The sequence below is a fragment of the Anomalospiza imberbis genome, chromosome 2 (genome assembly GCF_031753505.1).
Source record: "Anomalospiza imberbis isolate Cuckoo-Finch-1a 21T00152 chromosome 2, ASM3175350v1, whole genome shotgun sequence".
Lineage (NCBI taxonomy): Eukaryota > Metazoa > Chordata > Aves > Passeriformes > Viduidae > Anomalospiza > Anomalospiza imberbis.
In genome coordinates this window covers 115,986,917-116,006,413 of record NC_089682.1, presented here as the reverse complement: position 1 = coordinate 116,006,413, position 19,497 = coordinate 115,986,917, and the positions used below count along the sequence as shown (strand labels likewise).

Sequence of the window (19,497 nt, the reverse complement as noted above, 5' to 3'; positions counted from 1 at the left end):
ATTCAGTTTCTGCAATACGCGAACGTGGGAACGCTGTTCTAAGGGAATCTGCCAAATGCCAAACAAAAGGAGGTCCTTCTTTATGTGCCACGTAGCTGTGAAGCTCCTTACCTCATGGGTTTGAGACTGGTGCAAGTTTGTGTGTTCAGATGTGAATTTACAATGGGAGATTTATCAAGGGCTATTTAGCACACAGGTGCTCCTTGTGGCTTAAGACCTGAGTGAGTGACAGATCCCTAGAGGCTGAGATCATTCGGGGTATTGCTGTGTTTCTGCTGTCGTGGTTTAGCACTCTCCCCGAGACTCCCTCTCCTGGTCACTGTCAAAATTCAGGATAACGGGCAAGGTGCACCTCTGTTTTAACATACCCTTGCAGTATTTATGAAATGCAACACTGCTGTTGCAAAACTGAAAAATATAATTACGTAATTATATTTGCTAGGGAAACCGCTCAGTCCTGGAAGAGCCAGCAGATTCTCTGTTATGGCCACATCCTGTAAAGAGTGCGTTGGCAGAGCACTGCTCCTACAGAGCACTCCAGTGAAGCCAGGCACGTGCATGTTGTGACAGCAGCCTCAGTACCGGGCTGGAGTGTGCTCCGTGGTGGTGGGCAATGAGAAAAAGTCTAACAGAAGCATTCCAGCAATTACTGTTGTCCTCTGTTGCCTACAAAAGAAGCCCAAGATGACTAGCACAGTTACATGTGTCAGCACTCTGTGTCTCCATCTGTGTATGTGGATATATTTAGATAAGATGAATCGGGCATTGTTGACAATATTTATTACATTCATGGTTTATTAATCCTAGATCCATATTTCTCATTTACATACCTGAAGTCAGCATTCTCAGTCCTATTACTGATGTTATGGTTGTTATTATTAGTTTATGAACTAAACTAGTAACTCCATTATTAAAAGTTTAAATTTACGTAAAACAATTTTCCAGGTAGGAGTTTAATATTGAAAGAGAGACATGAAAGCCAAGGAATTTTAAATACTATTTTCTACCAGATTTTTTCTTATACCTTCCTTCCCTTTTTCCCCTCCTACTCATATATTTTCTTTTTCTGTAATGAATCATCACAACAGTTCTCTGTTGCACTTCACCTGGCATTTGAATGCTTAGGGAACTCCTGGGATGAATCTTTAAACTGGTTTTTGGTAGACATATTGCCAAGTGCAGTTGTTTCAAAGAAAAAGAGAAACATTTTACCTTGGGCTTAATTGTTCCTTTTTTCTTATTTTAAAGGTTTGGAGACACCTCACTGCAAGAAATAATTAACATGGAAAGCTTAGTGAGGTTGAATTCATATTTTGAGCAGTTCAAGGAAGTTTTGCCCGATGATTGTAAGTATTTTGTAATTAAAGACAAATTTGCTTGAACAGCACAATTCAGGCTGTTTTTTTCATTTGTTTGCTTTATGTTGGTTTTTTAAATGTCGATGGTACAGCAGCCTTATTAACCTCCAAGAAATGGTACAACTCTGTTTTAATTCTTTAGTACTAGAGTGGATTCAAGAGGTTTAAAGCTCAGACTGATTAACTTTCCTTTTTGAGGTTACTTCAGCATCTCTTTCTAAGTGGCTCTTTGTGCTGTATAATCATGCAGTTAGGCAGTGAGATTGTTGTAAGGTAAAGGTGTAAAAGTGACAGGTTCTAGCAGCAGCACTTTTATGTGCAGTTTTTCGTGATGCTCCCTGCACTTACGGTAAAACCTGCACAGAAGAAACTCAGTCACTTCCCTCTGCTTTTCCTTTGGCACTTCCCTGTAATTGTTGCATCTGCAGCCAACAACAGAGAACCTGGAAGAGTGACAAAAGCTACATGCTTAATTTTTACTGGTTTTTTTTTTTTTACTTGCTTGTTACTGCTTGCGGGTTTTTTTCAGAAGGCAGTGGCATAGGTGGTGTTTATAAAAATGGTGAAAATTAATCAATTCATTATTATTACAATCAAACCTCTTCTAAGATTATTTCATGTACCCTACAGTTGCAGTTTTATTCCAGAAATACAAATGCAACAGCATGCAACAAGATAGTAAGAATTCTGTCTGTTAAAGTGTGTTATTGCAAGTTCAGTTACTCTGAATTTTTTTTTGATACAGCTGAGAGCACAACCTGCTTCCCTCCATCCAGGCATTCATAATGCTGCATAATAAATTCTGTGGAATGTTAGCTGCAAAGTTTAATTCTGTATTTTATAGTAGTCTAGCATCAGATTTTTTTTTTGTATGATTCAAAAATTAACCAGTTTAAAATGAATTTTGTTCATGTCTCTGTCTAGTCTTTTATAATAATAATTCCCATTCAGCTCCTTCCTCTCCTTTCCACTGTCCATGCCCCTGTGTTATTAATTCTAAACTCTGCAGAATTACTAATAAATTAGTCTTAGTTCCTTGTCCTTGTTCTGTTAGCTCACCTTGTCTTTAGAAAGAAGAGATGTCCTGTGCCCTCTTTTTGTTTACAGGTATTGCTTTCTTTCTAGGTGTAGAGTTCAAGCAGGCCAGACCAGGACATGCACAGTATCATTAATTATAGAATAGAAATGTAGAAGTGTTTAGGTTGGAAAAGATCTTTAAGATCATCAAGTCCAACTCTGTCCCCAGCACTGCTTAAAGCACTCCTAAACCATCTCTCCAAGTGCCACATCTCCATGTTTTTTAAATACCTCCAGGGTGCTGAGTCAACCACTTCCCTGACCAGCCTGTTCCAGTGCTTGACAACCCTTTCAGTGAATAAATTTTTCCTGACATCCAATCTAAATCTCCTCTGGTGCAGCTTGAGGCTATTTTCTCCTGTCCTGTTGCTGGTTGCCTGGGAGAAAAGCCCTCCTGGCTTTCAGGTGGTTGTAGAGAGAAACAAGGTCCCTGCTGAGCCTCCTTTTCTCCTGCCTAAACAGCCCCAGCTCCTTCAGCTGCTTCTCATAAGACTTGTGCTCCACACTCTTCACCAGCTCTGTTGCCCTTCTCTGGACACCACTGAGGTTTCAGCACCTCGATGTCCTTCTTACAGTGAGAGGCCCAGACCTGGACACAGGATTTGAGATGCAGCCTCACCAGTGCCCAGTCCAGGGGACAATCCCTGCCCTGGTCCTGCTGGCCACACTATTGCTGATATTGCAGGATGCCGTTGGCCTTCTTGGCCACCTGGGCACTGCTGGCTCATGTTCAACAGCTGTGGACCAGCACCCCCAGCTCCTTTTCTACCAGAAGCTTCCCAGCCACTCTGCCCCCAGTCTGTAGCACTGCCTGGGCTTGTTGTGACCCAAGGGCAGGACCTGGCACTTGATTGTGCTGAACCCCACAAAAGTGGCCTTGTCTTATTGATCCAGCCTGTCCAGATCCCTCTGTAGAGCTTTCCTGCCCTCCAGCAGATCAGAACTGCTGCCCAGCTTGGTGCCGTCTGCCACTGACTGAGGATGCACTTGATCCCCTCCTCCTGATCATTGATAAGGGTTTTAAACAGGACTGGCTGCAGAACTGAGCCCTGGGGAGCCACACTGGTGACCAGCCACCAGCTGGACGTAGCACCATTCGCCAGCGCTCTGTGGGGTGGCCATCCAGCTGGGTTGTTTTACCCAGTGACCAGCGTGTCCCACCTAGCCACGAGCAGGTAGTCCAGGAGAATGCTGTGGGAAGCAGTGTTAAAGGCTTCGCCAAGGTCCAGGTAAACAGTGTCCACAGCCTTCCCTCATCTGCTCAGCAGGTCACCTTCCTGTAGGAGGGGATCAGGTTAGTCCAACATGTGTAAAAGAAAGCCTCGTGTGTTACTCAGGAAGGATTCTTTTTGTTACAGTGTCATCTCTTACAGTGCACACCTCTGTGTTTATTCGGTCACTACTTTAGTTGGTGTTCTCTGTGGTTACTCCTTTAACAAAGATGAAACAACAAAAAAGAGAACTTGTTGAATACTTGTAATTGATTGGAGTATCTTGCTACATATGTAAGAGATGATGTGCAACAGTTTGAACACAGAAGATGAGTACTGAAGGTACTCTGAAAAATTTCAACTGCTTTATTTCCCCTTAGTGAAATATTAATAAACAGATCATGACAATGTGGTGTCCGGTGGGTATTTCTTGTAACTGAAGGCTGACCAGCTTGCAAATTTAAAATCAAAAATGTGAGCAGAATATAAACTATCTTCAGAGTTTCTCTGAAGACATGCATGTTCTCCTGTCGCATCTGTGGCACACAAACCAAAACACTGTACCAATCTTGCTCCCTTTGTTCATTCTCTTATTATACTGCTATTAAATTCTGAGTCCCTGAAGTTTTAAATAACTGGAATTTGTATTTCCAATTGAGTTTAATTAAGCATTAATTTGATTCGTTGATGGTACTAAGTAAATCAGAACTTGAATAATTGTTCTAGTTTCAAGAAAACACAAAGGTGTTTGCAACAGGTATATAGAAACACTTCGTAAAAGATCTGTTGAATACAGATGAATAAATGGAGTTGGTTTTGTTTGTTTTATAGGTCTACCTCGATCTCGTAGTCAGACGTGCCTGCCTGAACTGTTAAGATTTCTGGGACAAAATGTTCATGCAAGGAAAAACAAAAATGTTGATATCCTTTGGCAAGCTGCTGAGGTATTTATTCATCTAACCATCTCTGCATAGTTCAGCTGCTTTTCTGTATTCATATGTATTTGCCCTTTTTTATTACTGGTATGTTTGAATTTCTTAATTTGCTTGCATGTAACTTGCAAATGCTGCCAGGTTAGACCTCCTGTAGAATGAGACATGAGGAAATAAAATGTATTTTCTGTATCAGATTTTCTTCTCAACTCCTACAATGAAGTTCTACTCTCTCAAACGTGCCAAACTTTGACATCAAAGCCCTAGACAACATTTGTGTGTCTCGGAGGGGAAGTACAGGTGTTGTCTCTGACAGGAAGTTTGGCCTGTCGAAGAAGTGATGGGTTGTCTATCCCATTTCTAGATATGCCGCAGACTTAATGGTGTTCGATTTACGAGCTGCAAAAGTGCCAAGGATAGGACTGCCATGTCCATCACCCTGGAGCAGTGTTTGATCCTACAGCATGAACATGGAATGGCTCCACAGGTCTTCACTCAGGCTCTGGAGTGTATGAGGAGGTAAGAGTTTGACCTTATCACTTATTCCTGAACGGGGAACCATGCAAACTGCAGAGGAGTGGTGGTCTCTGTTTCCATCCAAAGAAAAAAAAAAGTAAACCAAAGTCAGGAAACTGTAAAACTGACTGCTAGAATTCATCCCTCCTGTGCATGTGAGTTGCATATGCTAAAGCTGGTTCTTACCAGATTTATATCGGATGGGATTGAGTTTTCAGTAGAAAATTGGGAGTTTTCAGACAAGCATGTAAAAATATGTTTTCCGTTAATGCTGAGCTTACAGAACAGGAAACTGGTGCTTCTTTGAAAGTTATTTAATGATGACTTTACCTGAAGTGTCATAGCACTAGGTTTCTTAGTTCTAGATCAGGGAGATTACTCAGGGATGACCTGTCTTTTGTTCTTTGAAACACAGACACCTGCAGTTTGCACTGGTTTTCCAGTGTATTCTCTAGCAGTGAAACACTGCTCACTGGGTGAAATGTCAGTATGCGTGTTTCACACTACAGCAACCAAATTTCATCACAACATGTCAGTGTGCTGTTGTCCTATCAAAATAATGATGTTCTGTATTCTGAAGCAGCAGAGATGTTTGCAGAATTAAGTACTGTACTTAAAAAAAAAAAAATCTGTTTACTGTTGTTCAATGCCTTGTTTCAAGCACTGCTGGAAAACTCCGTAAGTCACATACCAAAAGAAAGGATAAGAAATCTAGCTTTAGTCTATCAATGTAGTTCAACAATGCTGTTCAGTCCTGTTTTTCAACATTCACTCTTATCGAATGTACTGTACTGTGTGTCTTTTCACCAAATTCTCTAGAGTGTTCAATTCTCTTATCCTTTCTGTATGTTTTTGCTGTTTGACCCTTTCTTACTCTTCAGTTACCTAGAAGAAAAATGTCTCATATAATAACACTTGCAGCCTCTTACACTAGTAATTTGGGGTTTTGTACCTACATCTAATTGGGTGGCACTGGGCTTTTTTAAGTTTCCGTTTTTTGCTGCACTTTTTGCTACATTGTCAGAGTTAGTACAGTACATGAAAAGTGCACTCAGAAACTACTTAAACCTTGATATTAGAAACAAAACTTGAAACAGCTTTGTGAGGGAGAACTTACTAACTTAAAATGGACTAAGTGGTTTTCAAACATCTTTATTTAAATGGCGCAACTTGTTGACGTAGACATCTGAAACTGTTATACAGTTTCACAGTTGTGTATTTAATAAGAATAAAACTAACTAGGAGAAATACTGGGAATCTTGTTACTTCCTCCAAATTCTTTACTGGGTCACTGGGTTTTTTAATGCAATCATGGACACAATAGAGAGAGAGAGGTCAATAATAGCATTGTTTGGGTACTTCAGTCTACCAATTTAATATAACACAGGATCAGATAAAACACTGACCCAAGAAAAATACTGCTTTGTGTTGACTTGACTTACACAGGGATATTGAAAGAGGGCAAATTTAATCAAAACCTTTAGCTTGAGTATTCTACCAACATAAGGGCTTGCTCTGGCAGGTGAAGGACATGGCTTTTTCTTTTGTTAAATGTTTGACTAAGAGAGATTGTGCAGGACACCTACTGACTAGTCCAGAAGGAAAACCATGATTAGACCATTCTTGAAGCCGATCACTCTTCCTCATATCTTATTGCTCTGTGGGATTACTGGTTGTGTTTTCCAAATGATTTGTCAGTTCTAGTCAGGAACAATGGCACAGCATTAATAAAGTTTAATGAGAGAGATAGGATTATGGAACAAGTATGTAGGAGTCCAACTCCACCAAATCCATTCCAGCCTGGACAGTTTGACCTGACCTAGACGACAGATACAGGATAAGAAAGGGTAGCAAATTGTATCCAAATTGCTTCCAGGGCATTCAGAAAACTTTGGTTTTGTTCTTTTAACTTGGATCTTTTATTTAACTGTACTGGAAAAGGAAGGTTTGGTTCATTCTTGAAGACTTTTGAAGTTTCTGAGGCATTTGGAAGGACAGGGAAAAAGTACGAGTAATTTGTGAGACTCAAAGTATTTAATCTCTTCTCTACTGACAATTTTCCAGAGGAGAAACATGTCCTTGCTTATACCATTCTTGAAAAAAATTAGGAAAGCATCATCTTCTTCCATGTGATGTCAGTCTTTAGAGGTGTTAGTTCCCACTTACATGTCCTCAGGGACTTCCCTTCTTGTGATAATTGTGTTCAATGAGCAGGGACATCAGGGAGGGAACATGGAGTGTTCTTCTAGATTCTTGTAGAATTTTACAGATAAAAGTTCGTGGCTTTCACCTTAGACACAAATACCCTATTACAATAAACTCATTTTCTGTAAATAAGTCACACCTTTTCTGGTCCTAAATCAAACACACAGTAACTCCCAGCTCACAAACAGTAAAATCATGATGATATGTCTGGAAGTCCAAGCTAAGAGGACATGGCTACCTGACCAGTAAAGGCAGAACAAGAGTCAAAGTCCAGCTGGTTCAGGTAGCCTCTTCCATCTGCAGCCCACGCTCCCCACTAGATCTTTGACTCCCTGCCCTCCCTCTTCCTACCAGGTTTCTGTCTTGTCAGAAATGCCAGTGGAGCTGTTCTTGGGAATATGCTCTGAGGCAGTTTCAGTCAGGATCATCCTGGGCTGCAAAATCCTTTACATGTTTAGGGCAGCCCATCTCATTTTCATTAAATGAAATCAATTAGGAAGGTGCAACACAAGCAATTTAGCCAACAAAGAGCCATCTTCTCTGATAGAGGCTCTTGAAAAGCAGCTGGAAATGAGGTGAGGAAAATCACCAGGGTGCTGACTAAAAGGATTACATAATAAAGTCCTAGGAGTCATGTTTGAGTATGACCACTCACTGCAATAAAACAGCTACGATAAAAAGGTTGGATTTCTTTACTGATTGACCTGCTTTAAGAATAAAATCATATTGAGTTGAGCTAGACCACTTGGAAGATGCCCACCCAGCTGCTCACTAACTTCTCCCAACAGGACAGGGGAAAAAATATGTGAAAGAGCTTATGGGTTGAGATAAAGACAGGGAGATCCCTGGCCAGTTACTGGTACAGAACTTGCAAAACAGAAAATTTTTTTATTTATTGCCAATGTATTGGAGATGTTAAGAAATAAAGATGAAAATTAAAAAACCTTGCCCTCCACCTCCCTTCTTATCCCAGGCCAAAGTGTTCCACTGCTTCTTTCTCATCTCCTCTACCTCCTCCCCATGCAGAGCAATGCACGGTGGATGTGGAACAGGGATTTGCAGTCAGTCCATAAGTCCTCTGCTCCTTCCTCCTTGCGCTCTTCCTCCACTCCAGTGTGGGTCCTTCCCATGGGCTGCAGTCCTTCAGGATGAACCTGCTCCTGCGTGGGCTTTCCATGGTCTCCAGTTTCCTTCAGTAAATATTCATCTGCTGCACTTTGGGTCCTCCATGGGCTGCCCGGTGGATAGTTCCTCTCCATGACTGCAGGGGAACTGCTTCACCTCTTTCTCCTCTCTTTCACTGACTTTGGTGCTCCCAGGGCTCTTTCTCAGATCTTTTCCCATCACTCTTCACTGCCATGCAGCGCTTTGCCCTTTCTCACACACTCAAGGCACCAGCATGGCTGAGGGCTCAGTTGTTCCTGCAGTGGGTCACTGAAGCTGGCTGGAGCCAGCAGTGTCCAGCATGGGGCAGCCCTGGCCTCTCCTCACAGAGAGAATTCTCATATGCAAGCTAAATTAGAAGGGAATTTGCTGTGTCTCCTAACCATAATCCTCTCCTAGAGGTAGTCTGCTGATGAATGTTTGGATTTAAGACCCTGTACAATTTGGAATATTTGATATTTCTGAAAGATGACTTTTCACCCTTCAGGGGGAAGCATCTACATGGGCCAACAGTGACAAAGAAAGCACTTTCCAGCACTTGCCTCCATTCCCACCATATGTGTCTGTGTATACGTCTTTGTGTAAAATTGAGTAGCATTGATGCTAATTTTTGATAGTGGAGATGTGGCGTGTGATGTTCATAATGCCAACTTAATATTTTTAGCCTTCCTTCTTTACCTCTCCCATTGTTCTACATGTTATCTATATTCTAAAGCACTTTTCTTCCTCCAGGCCATTTCATTGAGCCTTTATCCACCACTTTCCAGTAAACACTGGGTTTCCACTGGCTGATTCTGCTGAGCACATACACACTCTCCCCACTGCTACAAAGATAATTGGGATTTGTAGGCATCACAGATTCAATCTGCCCTTGTCCACTGTAGGCACCAGGAGTGAAATCATGTCTTAATCACCAATTTGGATCAAATCCAGATCAGAAATACAGTTGGTTTAGCTCCTTGCCCACCTAATTCCATTTGACTTGATGTGTCACCAGCATCTGAATGCTCTTTTTCACCGCCTTCAGGGTGTGTCTGATTTCCTGCATGACATTGTCTGATGCTTACATAACCCTGCTACTCAACCATCAAGGTTATGGATGGTTTGTTATGGATGGAGCAAGTGCACAAGCTCAAACAGTATCAGGCTTACAGATCGCATTAAGAATGACAGAATCATAGAATTTTTTGTGTTGAAAGGGACCTTGAAGATGATCTAGTTCCAACACCCCTGCCTTGGACAGGGACACATTCAATTAGACCAGGTTGCTCGAAGCTCCACCCAGCCTGGCCTTGAACACTCCCAGGGATAAGCATCTCTGGCTGCCTCACCACCCTCAGAGTAAAGAATTTTTTTCCTTCTATCTAATCTAAACCTGTTCTCTTTCCCTTTAAACCTATTCCCCCTTGTCCTGCCACTACATGCTCTTGCAAACCGTCTCTCTCCCTCTTTCTCGTATGCTCCCTTCTAGTACTGGAAGGCTGCAATACGGTCGCCCTTAAGCCATCTCTTTTCCAGGCTGAACAAACCCAATTCTCCCAGCCTTTCCTTGTAGGAGAGGTGCTCCATCCCTCTGTTCATCTTGGTCATTTAGTTGTTGCTTTGTGAACTAAAAATAGAGTTGTAGTGCTCAGGGTATAAGAGCGATCCAAAATGGAAGACCACGCTATAAAGCCTACCAGGCTACCTGAGAAGCTGTTCTTCACTGTAGCCTTTGGTGCTTAGTGTAAGGATTGGGGTGCACAGTGAGATGGGCTTTGCAGCATGTCTTCTGAAATAAGCCTATTGATATACCCTTGGATTCATGTCCAAGCAGAAAAATAGGTGGGTGGTTTTTTGTTTGTTTTTTTTTTTTTAATTAATGTGTTGGACAGGTAGTTAAGAGGTTAAATTAAATCACTGCAGCCCACAAGGAAAGATGTTTGAAAGGGTCAAATACTACAATGGTTATTCATGTTCAGCTTGCTTTTCAGAGCTCCACTTCTTTAAGGCATGGCAGAGCAGCATGGGGTATTATTGCTGGGTAATCTGAAAGAATGAACATGGAAAACCATTAATGTTCAACCTACATGTGTTTATTTTCACTAGACTACAGTACTTCTTTCTTATTTTTCTCTTTTATTCTCTTTCCCTCTCCTTATTTTTATAATTGTACTGGTACATATTTTTGAGACGTTTTTCCACTCTTTCTTTACTTCATCTTCTGGTTTTGTTGTGCGTTCTTCCATGTTTTTTCATTTTCTTGACCACCTTGTGTTGCCATCTCTTTTTATCCATCCATTTGCATGTCTGTCTTCCTTTCTGTTTTATTTTCCCTCTTCCCAAACTTCTTCCTTTTCACAGCATTGGAACACGGGAGATAGTCACCCAGAAGAACTTGAGTGGCTTGGTGCCCATCCGAGATTTCAGACTAGATCCCAGCCTCCTCTACTCTATTCCTTTACTAGCTCTCAGCCCCAATTTACTGATTGTGTGGCTGTTTCTGAGCATAGCGTACCTGGTGGCCAGATTACGTTGCAAGTGAAGATAGAGTTCAAAAACAAAAAAAAAAAAAAAGCAAAAAAAAAAAAAAAGAAAAAAGAGAAAAACAACAAAAACCACAAAAACAAAAAATGAATGCTTGAATGTGTATTGCCACTTGGTACCTGCTGGACAAAGGAATGTGTCATAGCATTGTCTGCCAAGAATTATTATTATGCCTTACAATTTTACGTTTCTATTGTACTAAACTGTAAATAGACATCAAATTATTTTATCAAAAAGAATTGTATTGAAACTTTAAATTATTGTTCGCTTTCAGTGCTTGTAACATAGTCTGACATTGGCCTGTTACCTCGTTACTTTAGCCGGCCTGAAGATCTCTTATCTCTTACCAAATACAGTTTTGTGTTACTTGTTTCATGTATTCCAGAGAAAGGAACTCTGTCTGAAAAGAATTTGTATTTTTTTGTATATTTAAAGTGTATGCTAATCTTGCCTTTCATTTTTATGAGGTATGAAGAGAAAAATAAAAACATGGGTGGGGTTTATAAGAAATTGTAAGAAATTTATTTAAAGAAGTAACAAATTTATACTTTCAATGCAAAGCATAATATCCAAATTACATTATTGAACAGTTTGTAGAACCATAGTCTTGTTCCTTTCTCATGGTTAAATATATTCTAATAGACTAGAAAACACTCAGAAAACAACTTGCAGTGTGCTGCATGCAGAATTATTTCATTCTATTTGTAGATCTGCATTTTGCAATGTATTAAAGACATGAGGAAAATGAACCTGGTGGTTAGGAAGGAGATGTGACTGGCATTAGCCTGCTAATGATCCATTATCTATTTTAGGTGCCCTGTTATAGAACTTACTGTGAAATAGGGTCATCCTAGAAGCTAAAGATAATGGTCTTTAATTTTCAGGCAAGAAGAGGGAGGTATCAGTTAACTCCTTTAGTAGGTGGGTTTCAGGTTTTCCACTGAGCTTTATTTTAATTACATTAGACTCAATATTACTGTTACTTCCATTTTTAAGCGTTGCACAGCTTTAATAAATTATGATGCTGATAGTGACTTAGTGGTAAGCGAGTGAGGGTAAGTTAACTTTTATTTAAGTGGTGAGACTGAAGTGGCTTCCTAGTTTAGTGATGCAGAGTAATTGCAGATGAAATTTGATCATCGTTTATATATAACATCAAACTAGGGGAGGCCTATTTAAACTGAAAGATTTTGTTGATGCTGTGGTTTGGCAGAGCTTGTCAATAGCAATAGCTGATAAAAAAATAACCTCATTTAATGTAGTTTGATAAATTCATAAAGAGTTTTACTTTGCTTGGTGCCTGAGATGACATTGGGCTTCTGAGGAGAACTAGTACTGTGATTTGTATTTTCTACTATTAACTTGCTCAAAAAATATAGATAGCTTTAGCTTTTATTATAAATTTTAATGGAATTGAAAGCTGCTGAGAGAAGTATGCTGAAATAAAACAACCAAAAAAAAACCAAAAAAGCACAGTTAGAATAAAAATCAGAATTAAATCCTAAATGTGGATTTAATTATTCTAACTTAAAAAAAAAAAGTGTGTGAAGTGTGTGGTTATATTTGTGTCTTCATTAAATCAGACTGTACAGTACACTATCTTTTAATATTTTTCCTCACTATTCTTCCAATTTTGTTTTTAAAAGAAAAAACAAAACAAAACAAAAAAACCCACCACAAAGACATATATGTTTATTTATGCATACAGAGCACTTATCCTATTTACTCTTAGCTGCAGTGGGTTTTGGTACATCCTCAGTGCTGTTGAGGGTTATCACAGTGGGGTGGTTTGGTACACTATCTTTTAATATTTTTCCTCACTATTCTTCCAATTTTGTTTTTAAAAGAAAAAAACAAAACAAAACAAAAAAACCCACCACGAAGACATATATGTTTATTTATGCATACAGAGCACTTATCCTATTTACTCTTAGCTGCAGTGGGTTTTGGTACATCCTCAGTGCTGTTGAGGGTTATCACAGTGGGGTGGTTTGGTACACTATCTTTTAATATTTTTCCTCACTATTCTTCCAATTTTGTTTTTAAAAGAAAAAACAAAACAAAACAAAACAAAAAAACCCACCACAAAGACATATATGTTTATTTATGCATACAGAGCACTTATCCTATTTACTCTTAGCTGCAGTGGGTTTTGGTACATCCTCAGTGCTGTTGAGGGTCATCACGGTGGGGTGGTTTGGCACACATCCCTGTGCTGTGCTGACCCCTGCTGCCGCTGTGTCTCCATGGAAATCATCTGTTCTTTTCGGCTGGCACTGGCTTGTCTGCCGGGGGTGCCCCAGTCTGCCCTTTTACAAGGTGAGCACTTGTCAGGATGGGCCGTGGCCTTGGGCTTGCAGTGCGGGGAGTGTCCTGGCTTCAGTCTAACCAGATGTGAAAGCAAGTTCAGAATCACAGAATATCCTGAGTTGGAAGGGCGGAGGATCAGTTCCTGGCTTGGCCCAGGACAGCCGCGGGCTGTGCTGAGAGCGCTGTCCAAACCCTTCCTGCGCTCTGGCAGCCGCGGGGCCATAAACACTTCCCGGGGCAGCCTGTTCCGCGTCCAGCCACGCTCTGGTGGCAGGCACATTCACCGGGCTCCCTGAGATTATGCATCTCTTTAAAGGATGAAGGTGTTGCTCATGATTGCCACTAGGGTTGCGCCTTAAAACTGTTTGGAATGAAAGCCCAGGCTTTTTGGATACAGTGTGGGTTTTTTCATTTCTTCTTAATTTTGATGGGGACAAGTTTGGGGGTTTTTTTTCTTTTTGGAGCCTGGTCTGTGCTTTTGTTAAGGCATTCAGATTTAAGATGCAGTAGTGCATCCTACTTAGGTGCTTCCAAGAGAAGGAAGATGGCATGTGAAATGTGGGAAATAAATCCTTGTCACCGTATCTGTGCCATGAAGGACACATGCAATATCCAGACGCAGTGAAATGTGATATGAAGAGAATGATTCACTTTGCAGTTAAAATGCTTACCTAGCATCACATATTTGCTAGTTAAACTTACTGCTTTTATTAGTTCTCTGAAGTATGATTTGTGCAAACTTTTGATGTATCTATTTGGCTGCATGAGCCGTCGGGGGAGTTCTGTGAAACACAAACCAGTGCCAGAAAAACAGTGTCATCACAGATGATCCATTCTATAAAAGGAAAGCACAGAATGTACTCCGGAGACGAATTTCAAACTTAGTTAAACTATTCCTTAAGGCAAAAATAAATTACTGCATTTTAGGAAGTTAAACTAGGTGTTACATACAGAACACAGTTACAGCCAGTTTCATGAACCAAAATTAGAAGAATGGTGAGGTTTGTAAGAGCACGAGAGCTTTCAAACTGAACCAGAATCCAAAGCCTCCTTTGGAATCAACTGATCACAGCTTACCTGGGAGATGCTGCAGCGTCTCCAAGGCAGGACTAATCTGACATTTCCACCGCAAGATGCTGTACTGTACACTTTGCCATGAAGGTCTAGTAAGTCATTGTTTAGGTTCCAGTCCTCAATCAGGGAAAATAATTCTCCTGCAAGCCTAAATTGATTTATAATATATATTTAAAAGATAGTGCTTCCTCTTTGTATGTCTGTTTTTTGGATATAATCAAAGGAACTCTGGATTACATTTACAAGTGTAAAGAAGCCTTATAACTGGAGTAGTTTTCTATTGTAGCACAGAACCTCTTTGTAATGTGGGGCAGTTGCACCAAAATATTGGGTGAAAATTAAATTCTGCACAGCTTTGTTTCTTTGGGGTGATGACTGTCAATGCAGCCAGTCTTTTTTGCACTGCTATTTTATGATTAGGACTTTTTTTTTTAGATTGCTTTGTTTTCATGTCCATTTATGCATGCAGAGATAACTAGAAAGGCATACATTATTTTTGTATCAGCTCTAATCTTTAAGTAAGTACTTATAATACTGACATACAGGGAACAATAAAATTGCTTTAAATCTCTTATAGAGAGATCAGCAGGTTTTGGTTTTCAGCTTTATGTGTTAATAAATTAGCAGAACTGCGTTTAAGCAATCCCTTGGGATCCCTTGTGCAGTGAATGGCATGTGAACTCCACAACAGTGTACCTTGAAATACATGAAACCGTGAAATACAGAGAAAGAACCTTTTCAGTAGATGTGCTGCTGCTTTCTAGAAATGCAAAACTAGCAATCAGACATAGCTTGTGTCCATTCTGTGTGCTTCTTACTGGCATTGTATGATGAATCATCTCTTTTAATATTTGCAGTGGCAAATTAATTAAACGCTCATTAAATATAACCAACTTTATTTTAATGCTATAAAATAACCAGTTCATTTCATCTTAAAGTCTTTTTTTTTTCCCTTTTACTGCTGTCATTTTTTGTGCTTGTTTTTTTCCCCAGTGAGGGTTGTCGCCGAGAAAATACAATGAAGAATGTTGGATGTCGCAAGTATGCATTTAATTCCCTGCAACTGAAGGCTTTCCCAAAGTATTACAGGCCTCCAGAAGGAACTTATGGAAAAGTTGAAACATAAGCATACAATGTCCTTTAATTGCTGTTCCATTAAAACATGTGGATACACTCTAGATTGACACATGATTTCATCATCCAGAAGAGATAAATAACCTTCTTGTATGTTTCGTTAGGTCATACAGAGCATGTTACTGAATTGGAATCTATAGTAACAATTATTCTGACACCTTAGCTTGAGAATAGTGTGATGACTCTGCCCGTTTCAATAGCCTTCAGTGTATGTAAGATGAGCAGATACTGTGCTACCTAATAATTACCTATATGCAAATAGCTAGGTACCCCCCGGATGGGCAAGCGCTCTCGGAACGGCATTTGGGCAGCTGTTTCCATAACATCTTTTTATACTGAATTGATTTCAGATTGAGCTTTTCCTAAACTTTTTAAAACTGAGAGTGAACTCAAAAGTTGTAAATAAAAAGGATCCTAGACAGTTTAGTAACTGTAGAACGCATTGTTACAATCAATAAAAGGGGGTTTGATTAAAAAAAAAATCAGCACAATAAGAGCCAGGAGAAAGAATTGTTTTACTGTATATAGGATGCCACCTTCATGTATGAAATTAACAATATATAAAAAGCCAGATGTGAGGTCTAGTTTATAATTCTGTTAAAATAAAACAAATTCCTGTCATCTTTGGCAGATAAGGCCTTGGGCACACGACTAATTTTTAAAAGTATTTCAGAAACATCATGATGCTTAACTGTTAATGCCAGCAACAGTTCCCCGTGCCCTTCCCCACTCTAAGGCAAGTGCAACAAGCAAGTTGCTGACGTTGCACATGACACGTGCAGTATATTCCATGGTGTTGTACATCAATTAACACATTTTTACCCATGGTTTTTTTATATCACTTCTGGATTGTAAGCATCAGTATCTCGGGGCGCTACGTTATTTTGGTCGGCGTACAATTTTTCTGTATCAGCTTTGTGTGTCATTCAAAATTCTCAAAGTGCCCAATGCATCCCCCTTGCTTCAAAATCAAAAATCATCCCCCCTTGCTTCAAATTGGTTTCTGTTTACCTCTGCATTTTGCCTGTTGAGAGTCCTGCTGGGGGAGTGTGGCTGGTGTCAGGGTATTTCTGAGGAAGGTTGCAATGCCCTGTGTTGATAGGGAGGAACTGCTCAGTGCTACTGCTTGTGCCTGAGAACCACAGGTGGTTCTAGCTTATGACAAAGGTGGTCGGTTGGATAGCATTTGATAAAAAATGTTCAACAGATCTCCTCTGAAATAATCTCCCAAAGAATGCCTTTGAAGCTAAGATAGCATTTTAAAAAGCAGCTAAACATTCATTTCCAGATTTTAACAGGATCCAGTAATCTCTAGCTAGTTTCATTCAGCACATGTCCTTTCCTTCTTGGTTTCTAAGAATCTGAGTTTTAGAATAGAAAAAATCTGCCCATTTATTCTTGTGGGAGTAGCAACAGCCAGGTAAGTATATGGCTGTTTTCTGATTTCTTTCTCCCTCTCACTGATGTTTGTCTGTGCTGTCACTGCTCTATCAATCAGCCATGTTCATTCTGCTCCCATGTAGATTTGGGGGTTACAGGTCCAGCAGTTTTTGCATTTTGCTTTTTGCAGTTTAACACTGAGCAGCATGTCACAAAGCCAGGTCAGACAGTTCTGCTGAACTAGGCTATTACCATTATTTTAGGCTCTTTAGGATAACAAAACATGGAATTCTGTGCAAAAGCAATGTATTGTAGTACTTACCCTAGGTCTGAACAAATCATCTACAGTAGAACAGTCCCTCAGAAATGTTACAAACCCTGTTTTCCAAATAATAAGTGTTGATTTTGTTTTACTGTTTGCTAATAAGTAAACAAATATATGATGAAAATTTTTTTCAATGGGATCTCTTTAGACATGCTACTCCATTAGTTCTGCTCAGCCTTCAGTCCCTGGCCCATTTTTAAATGCTACTTTATTTTTGTATAAACTATGCTCTTTATATCCCTTAGTTTTTATGAGTTGATAATTTTATTTTGTCTATTTCAAATGTGGTTTATTTCAAGTCCTGTATTGTTACACTAAAAATCTCCCGATGTTCAGCTTCAGAAGGAAAAAACAAATGTCTCTTGTAACAATTAGCAGCGCCACTCTCTTAGATGGTGGCCAACAATCATTAGACCTGATATAGAGCTTAGCAATCCTTTATTTATTTTGTATAGCAATGTAATCTGAAAAAGTTGCTGAATTTTGCCTGCGCACGGTGGAGCTGCAGCCCCGGGTGCCGTGCAGTTGTGCCGGGTGCTGAGCTGCTGAGCGCGGTGTCCCCGTGGCGTGCCCTGGACACGGCACTGCCAGGATGGGCACAGCACTGCCAGGATGGGCACGGCACTGCCAGGATGGGCACGGCACTGCCAGGATGGACATGGCACTGCCAGGATGGGCACGGCACTGCCAGGATGGGCATGGCACTGCCAGGATGGGCATGGCACTGCCAGAATGGGCACGGCACTGCCAGGATGGACATGGCACTGCCAGGATGGGCACGGCACTGCCAGGATGGGCATGGCACTGCCAGGATGGACATGGCACTGCCAGGATGGGCACAGCACTGCCAGGACGGGCACGGCACTGCCAGGATGGACATGGCACTGCCAGGATGGACATGGCACTGCCAGGATGGGCACAGCACTGCCAGGACGGGCACGGCACTGCCAGGATGGACATGGCACTGCCAGGACGGGCACGGCACTGCCAGGATGGGCACGGCTCGGGCTCCTCCCGAGGGCAGTGCCAACAGCGAGGGCTCGAGTGGTGCATCCAGAGCAAACTGTGACACGTGAAATCCACATGGGACCTTCACAAGGGGGAAGGGAGCTTTTCTGTTGCACAGCAGAGGCAAATCTAAGGATTACTGTAAAATGAAGTTCTGTCTAATGTTCCTTTTTTGAGTACATTTTTTAAATTATAAAACATACAAAGGTAAAAGAAGAAAACTTGCCAAGTATGTTCTGTGTATGTTCTGTGAAAGTACCTACAGCACAGTTGCCTTTTTTTCATTTATACGTGTAAAATTATTGTATTATATGACAAAGTTTTGTCCCAACACGACTGTATTTGCAAAGCTTTGTGCATTGAAATATTTTTATTTATTTGGTTTTGGGCAGTATTACTATATCATAAACATATGGCTACTGTTTTATATATTCTAGTTCATCCAATCCATGTATGCTGTAAATGTGCTAGTCTTTAGGATGAAACCAATAAAGAACTGACAAGAATAACAATGGTGGCTTACTTTTAATGTGTCTGTGGTAAGTGAAAATAAACACTTTCAGGCTCCTTGACTTGATACACTTTTATCTGTTGGAGAGCATATAAAACCAAGTTGTGTAGGGAGTCATTTTACACAGATGTGCAAGTCAGGAAGTAGTAACTTCTAACCCCTGCTGAAGAACAGCTGATACCAATTTTCCGTAGTTATAAGTGAGGCACCAGCTTGTCCCACATGCTGCACATTGTGCAGCAGCAGTTAAGTAAAGAAGTGATATGAGGTATTTTTCTTCCTTAATTTTATCTACTTCCTCTGTGAATATTCCATAAGAGCTTCCTGAGCTTTGTTCTCTGTTCTTTCTCTTTTCCTTCCATTAGCAGAAATTTTTCTCTACTGCTGCTTCTCATTGAGCCAACTCATCCCTCCAAGCAGCTTTAGGATTTGGGCTGCTTTTCCAGAGGGACAGGTTGTCCTTTTTGATGGTTATTTTGATTTCAAATTAAATACAGTTTGTATAGTATTGTAACAGACCATAATTCAGAGCATTCTGATTTCTGTAAAATATGAGGAATAGAACACAAAAATATAATTCTGTTTCAGCTGGGAGTTTGAGAATTGCCAAATAGAAATTTCTTTGTGTGAAAGAGAGCTGAGGAGCATTGGTGGAGCTCAGTGAATTCGTTTTTTTAGTTACATAAAAGAAAAAACAATAGAAGATAAAAAGCTACACTGCTTTCATTCAAAATGTAGAAATAGAAGATGCTTGACGGGGAGGAAT

At 40.4% G+C, this 19,497-nt stretch overlaps 1 protein-coding gene across 16 annotated transcripts in view; it reads left to right on the top strand.

The window, feature by feature from the left end:
- The window catches only part of INPP4A (inositol polyphosphate-4-phosphatase type I A), a 70,505-nt gene extending 51,773 nt beyond the window's left edge, over positions 1-18,732 (top strand). For 8 of the 16 annotated variants that reach the window (XM_068182711.1, XM_068182710.1, XM_068182700.1 and 5 more), the window contains 4 exons: positions 1,249-1,346; positions 4,478-4,590; positions 4,943-5,097; positions 15,367-18,732. In XM_068182711.1, coding sequence (XP_068038812.1) covers positions 1,249-1,346; positions 4,478-4,590; positions 4,943-5,097; positions 15,367-15,499 — 499 coding nt within the window. In that variant the 3' untranslated portion in view covers positions 15,500-18,732. Of the gene's footprint in view, positions 1-1,248; positions 1,347-4,477; positions 4,591-4,942; positions 5,098-10,806; positions 14,213-15,366 lie in introns of those variants that run through there. The other 8 variants (XM_068182697.1, XM_068182706.1, XM_068182705.1 and 5 more) reach the window with 1 other exon arrangement.
- The last annotated feature ends 765 nt before the right edge of the window (positions 18,733-19,497 follow it).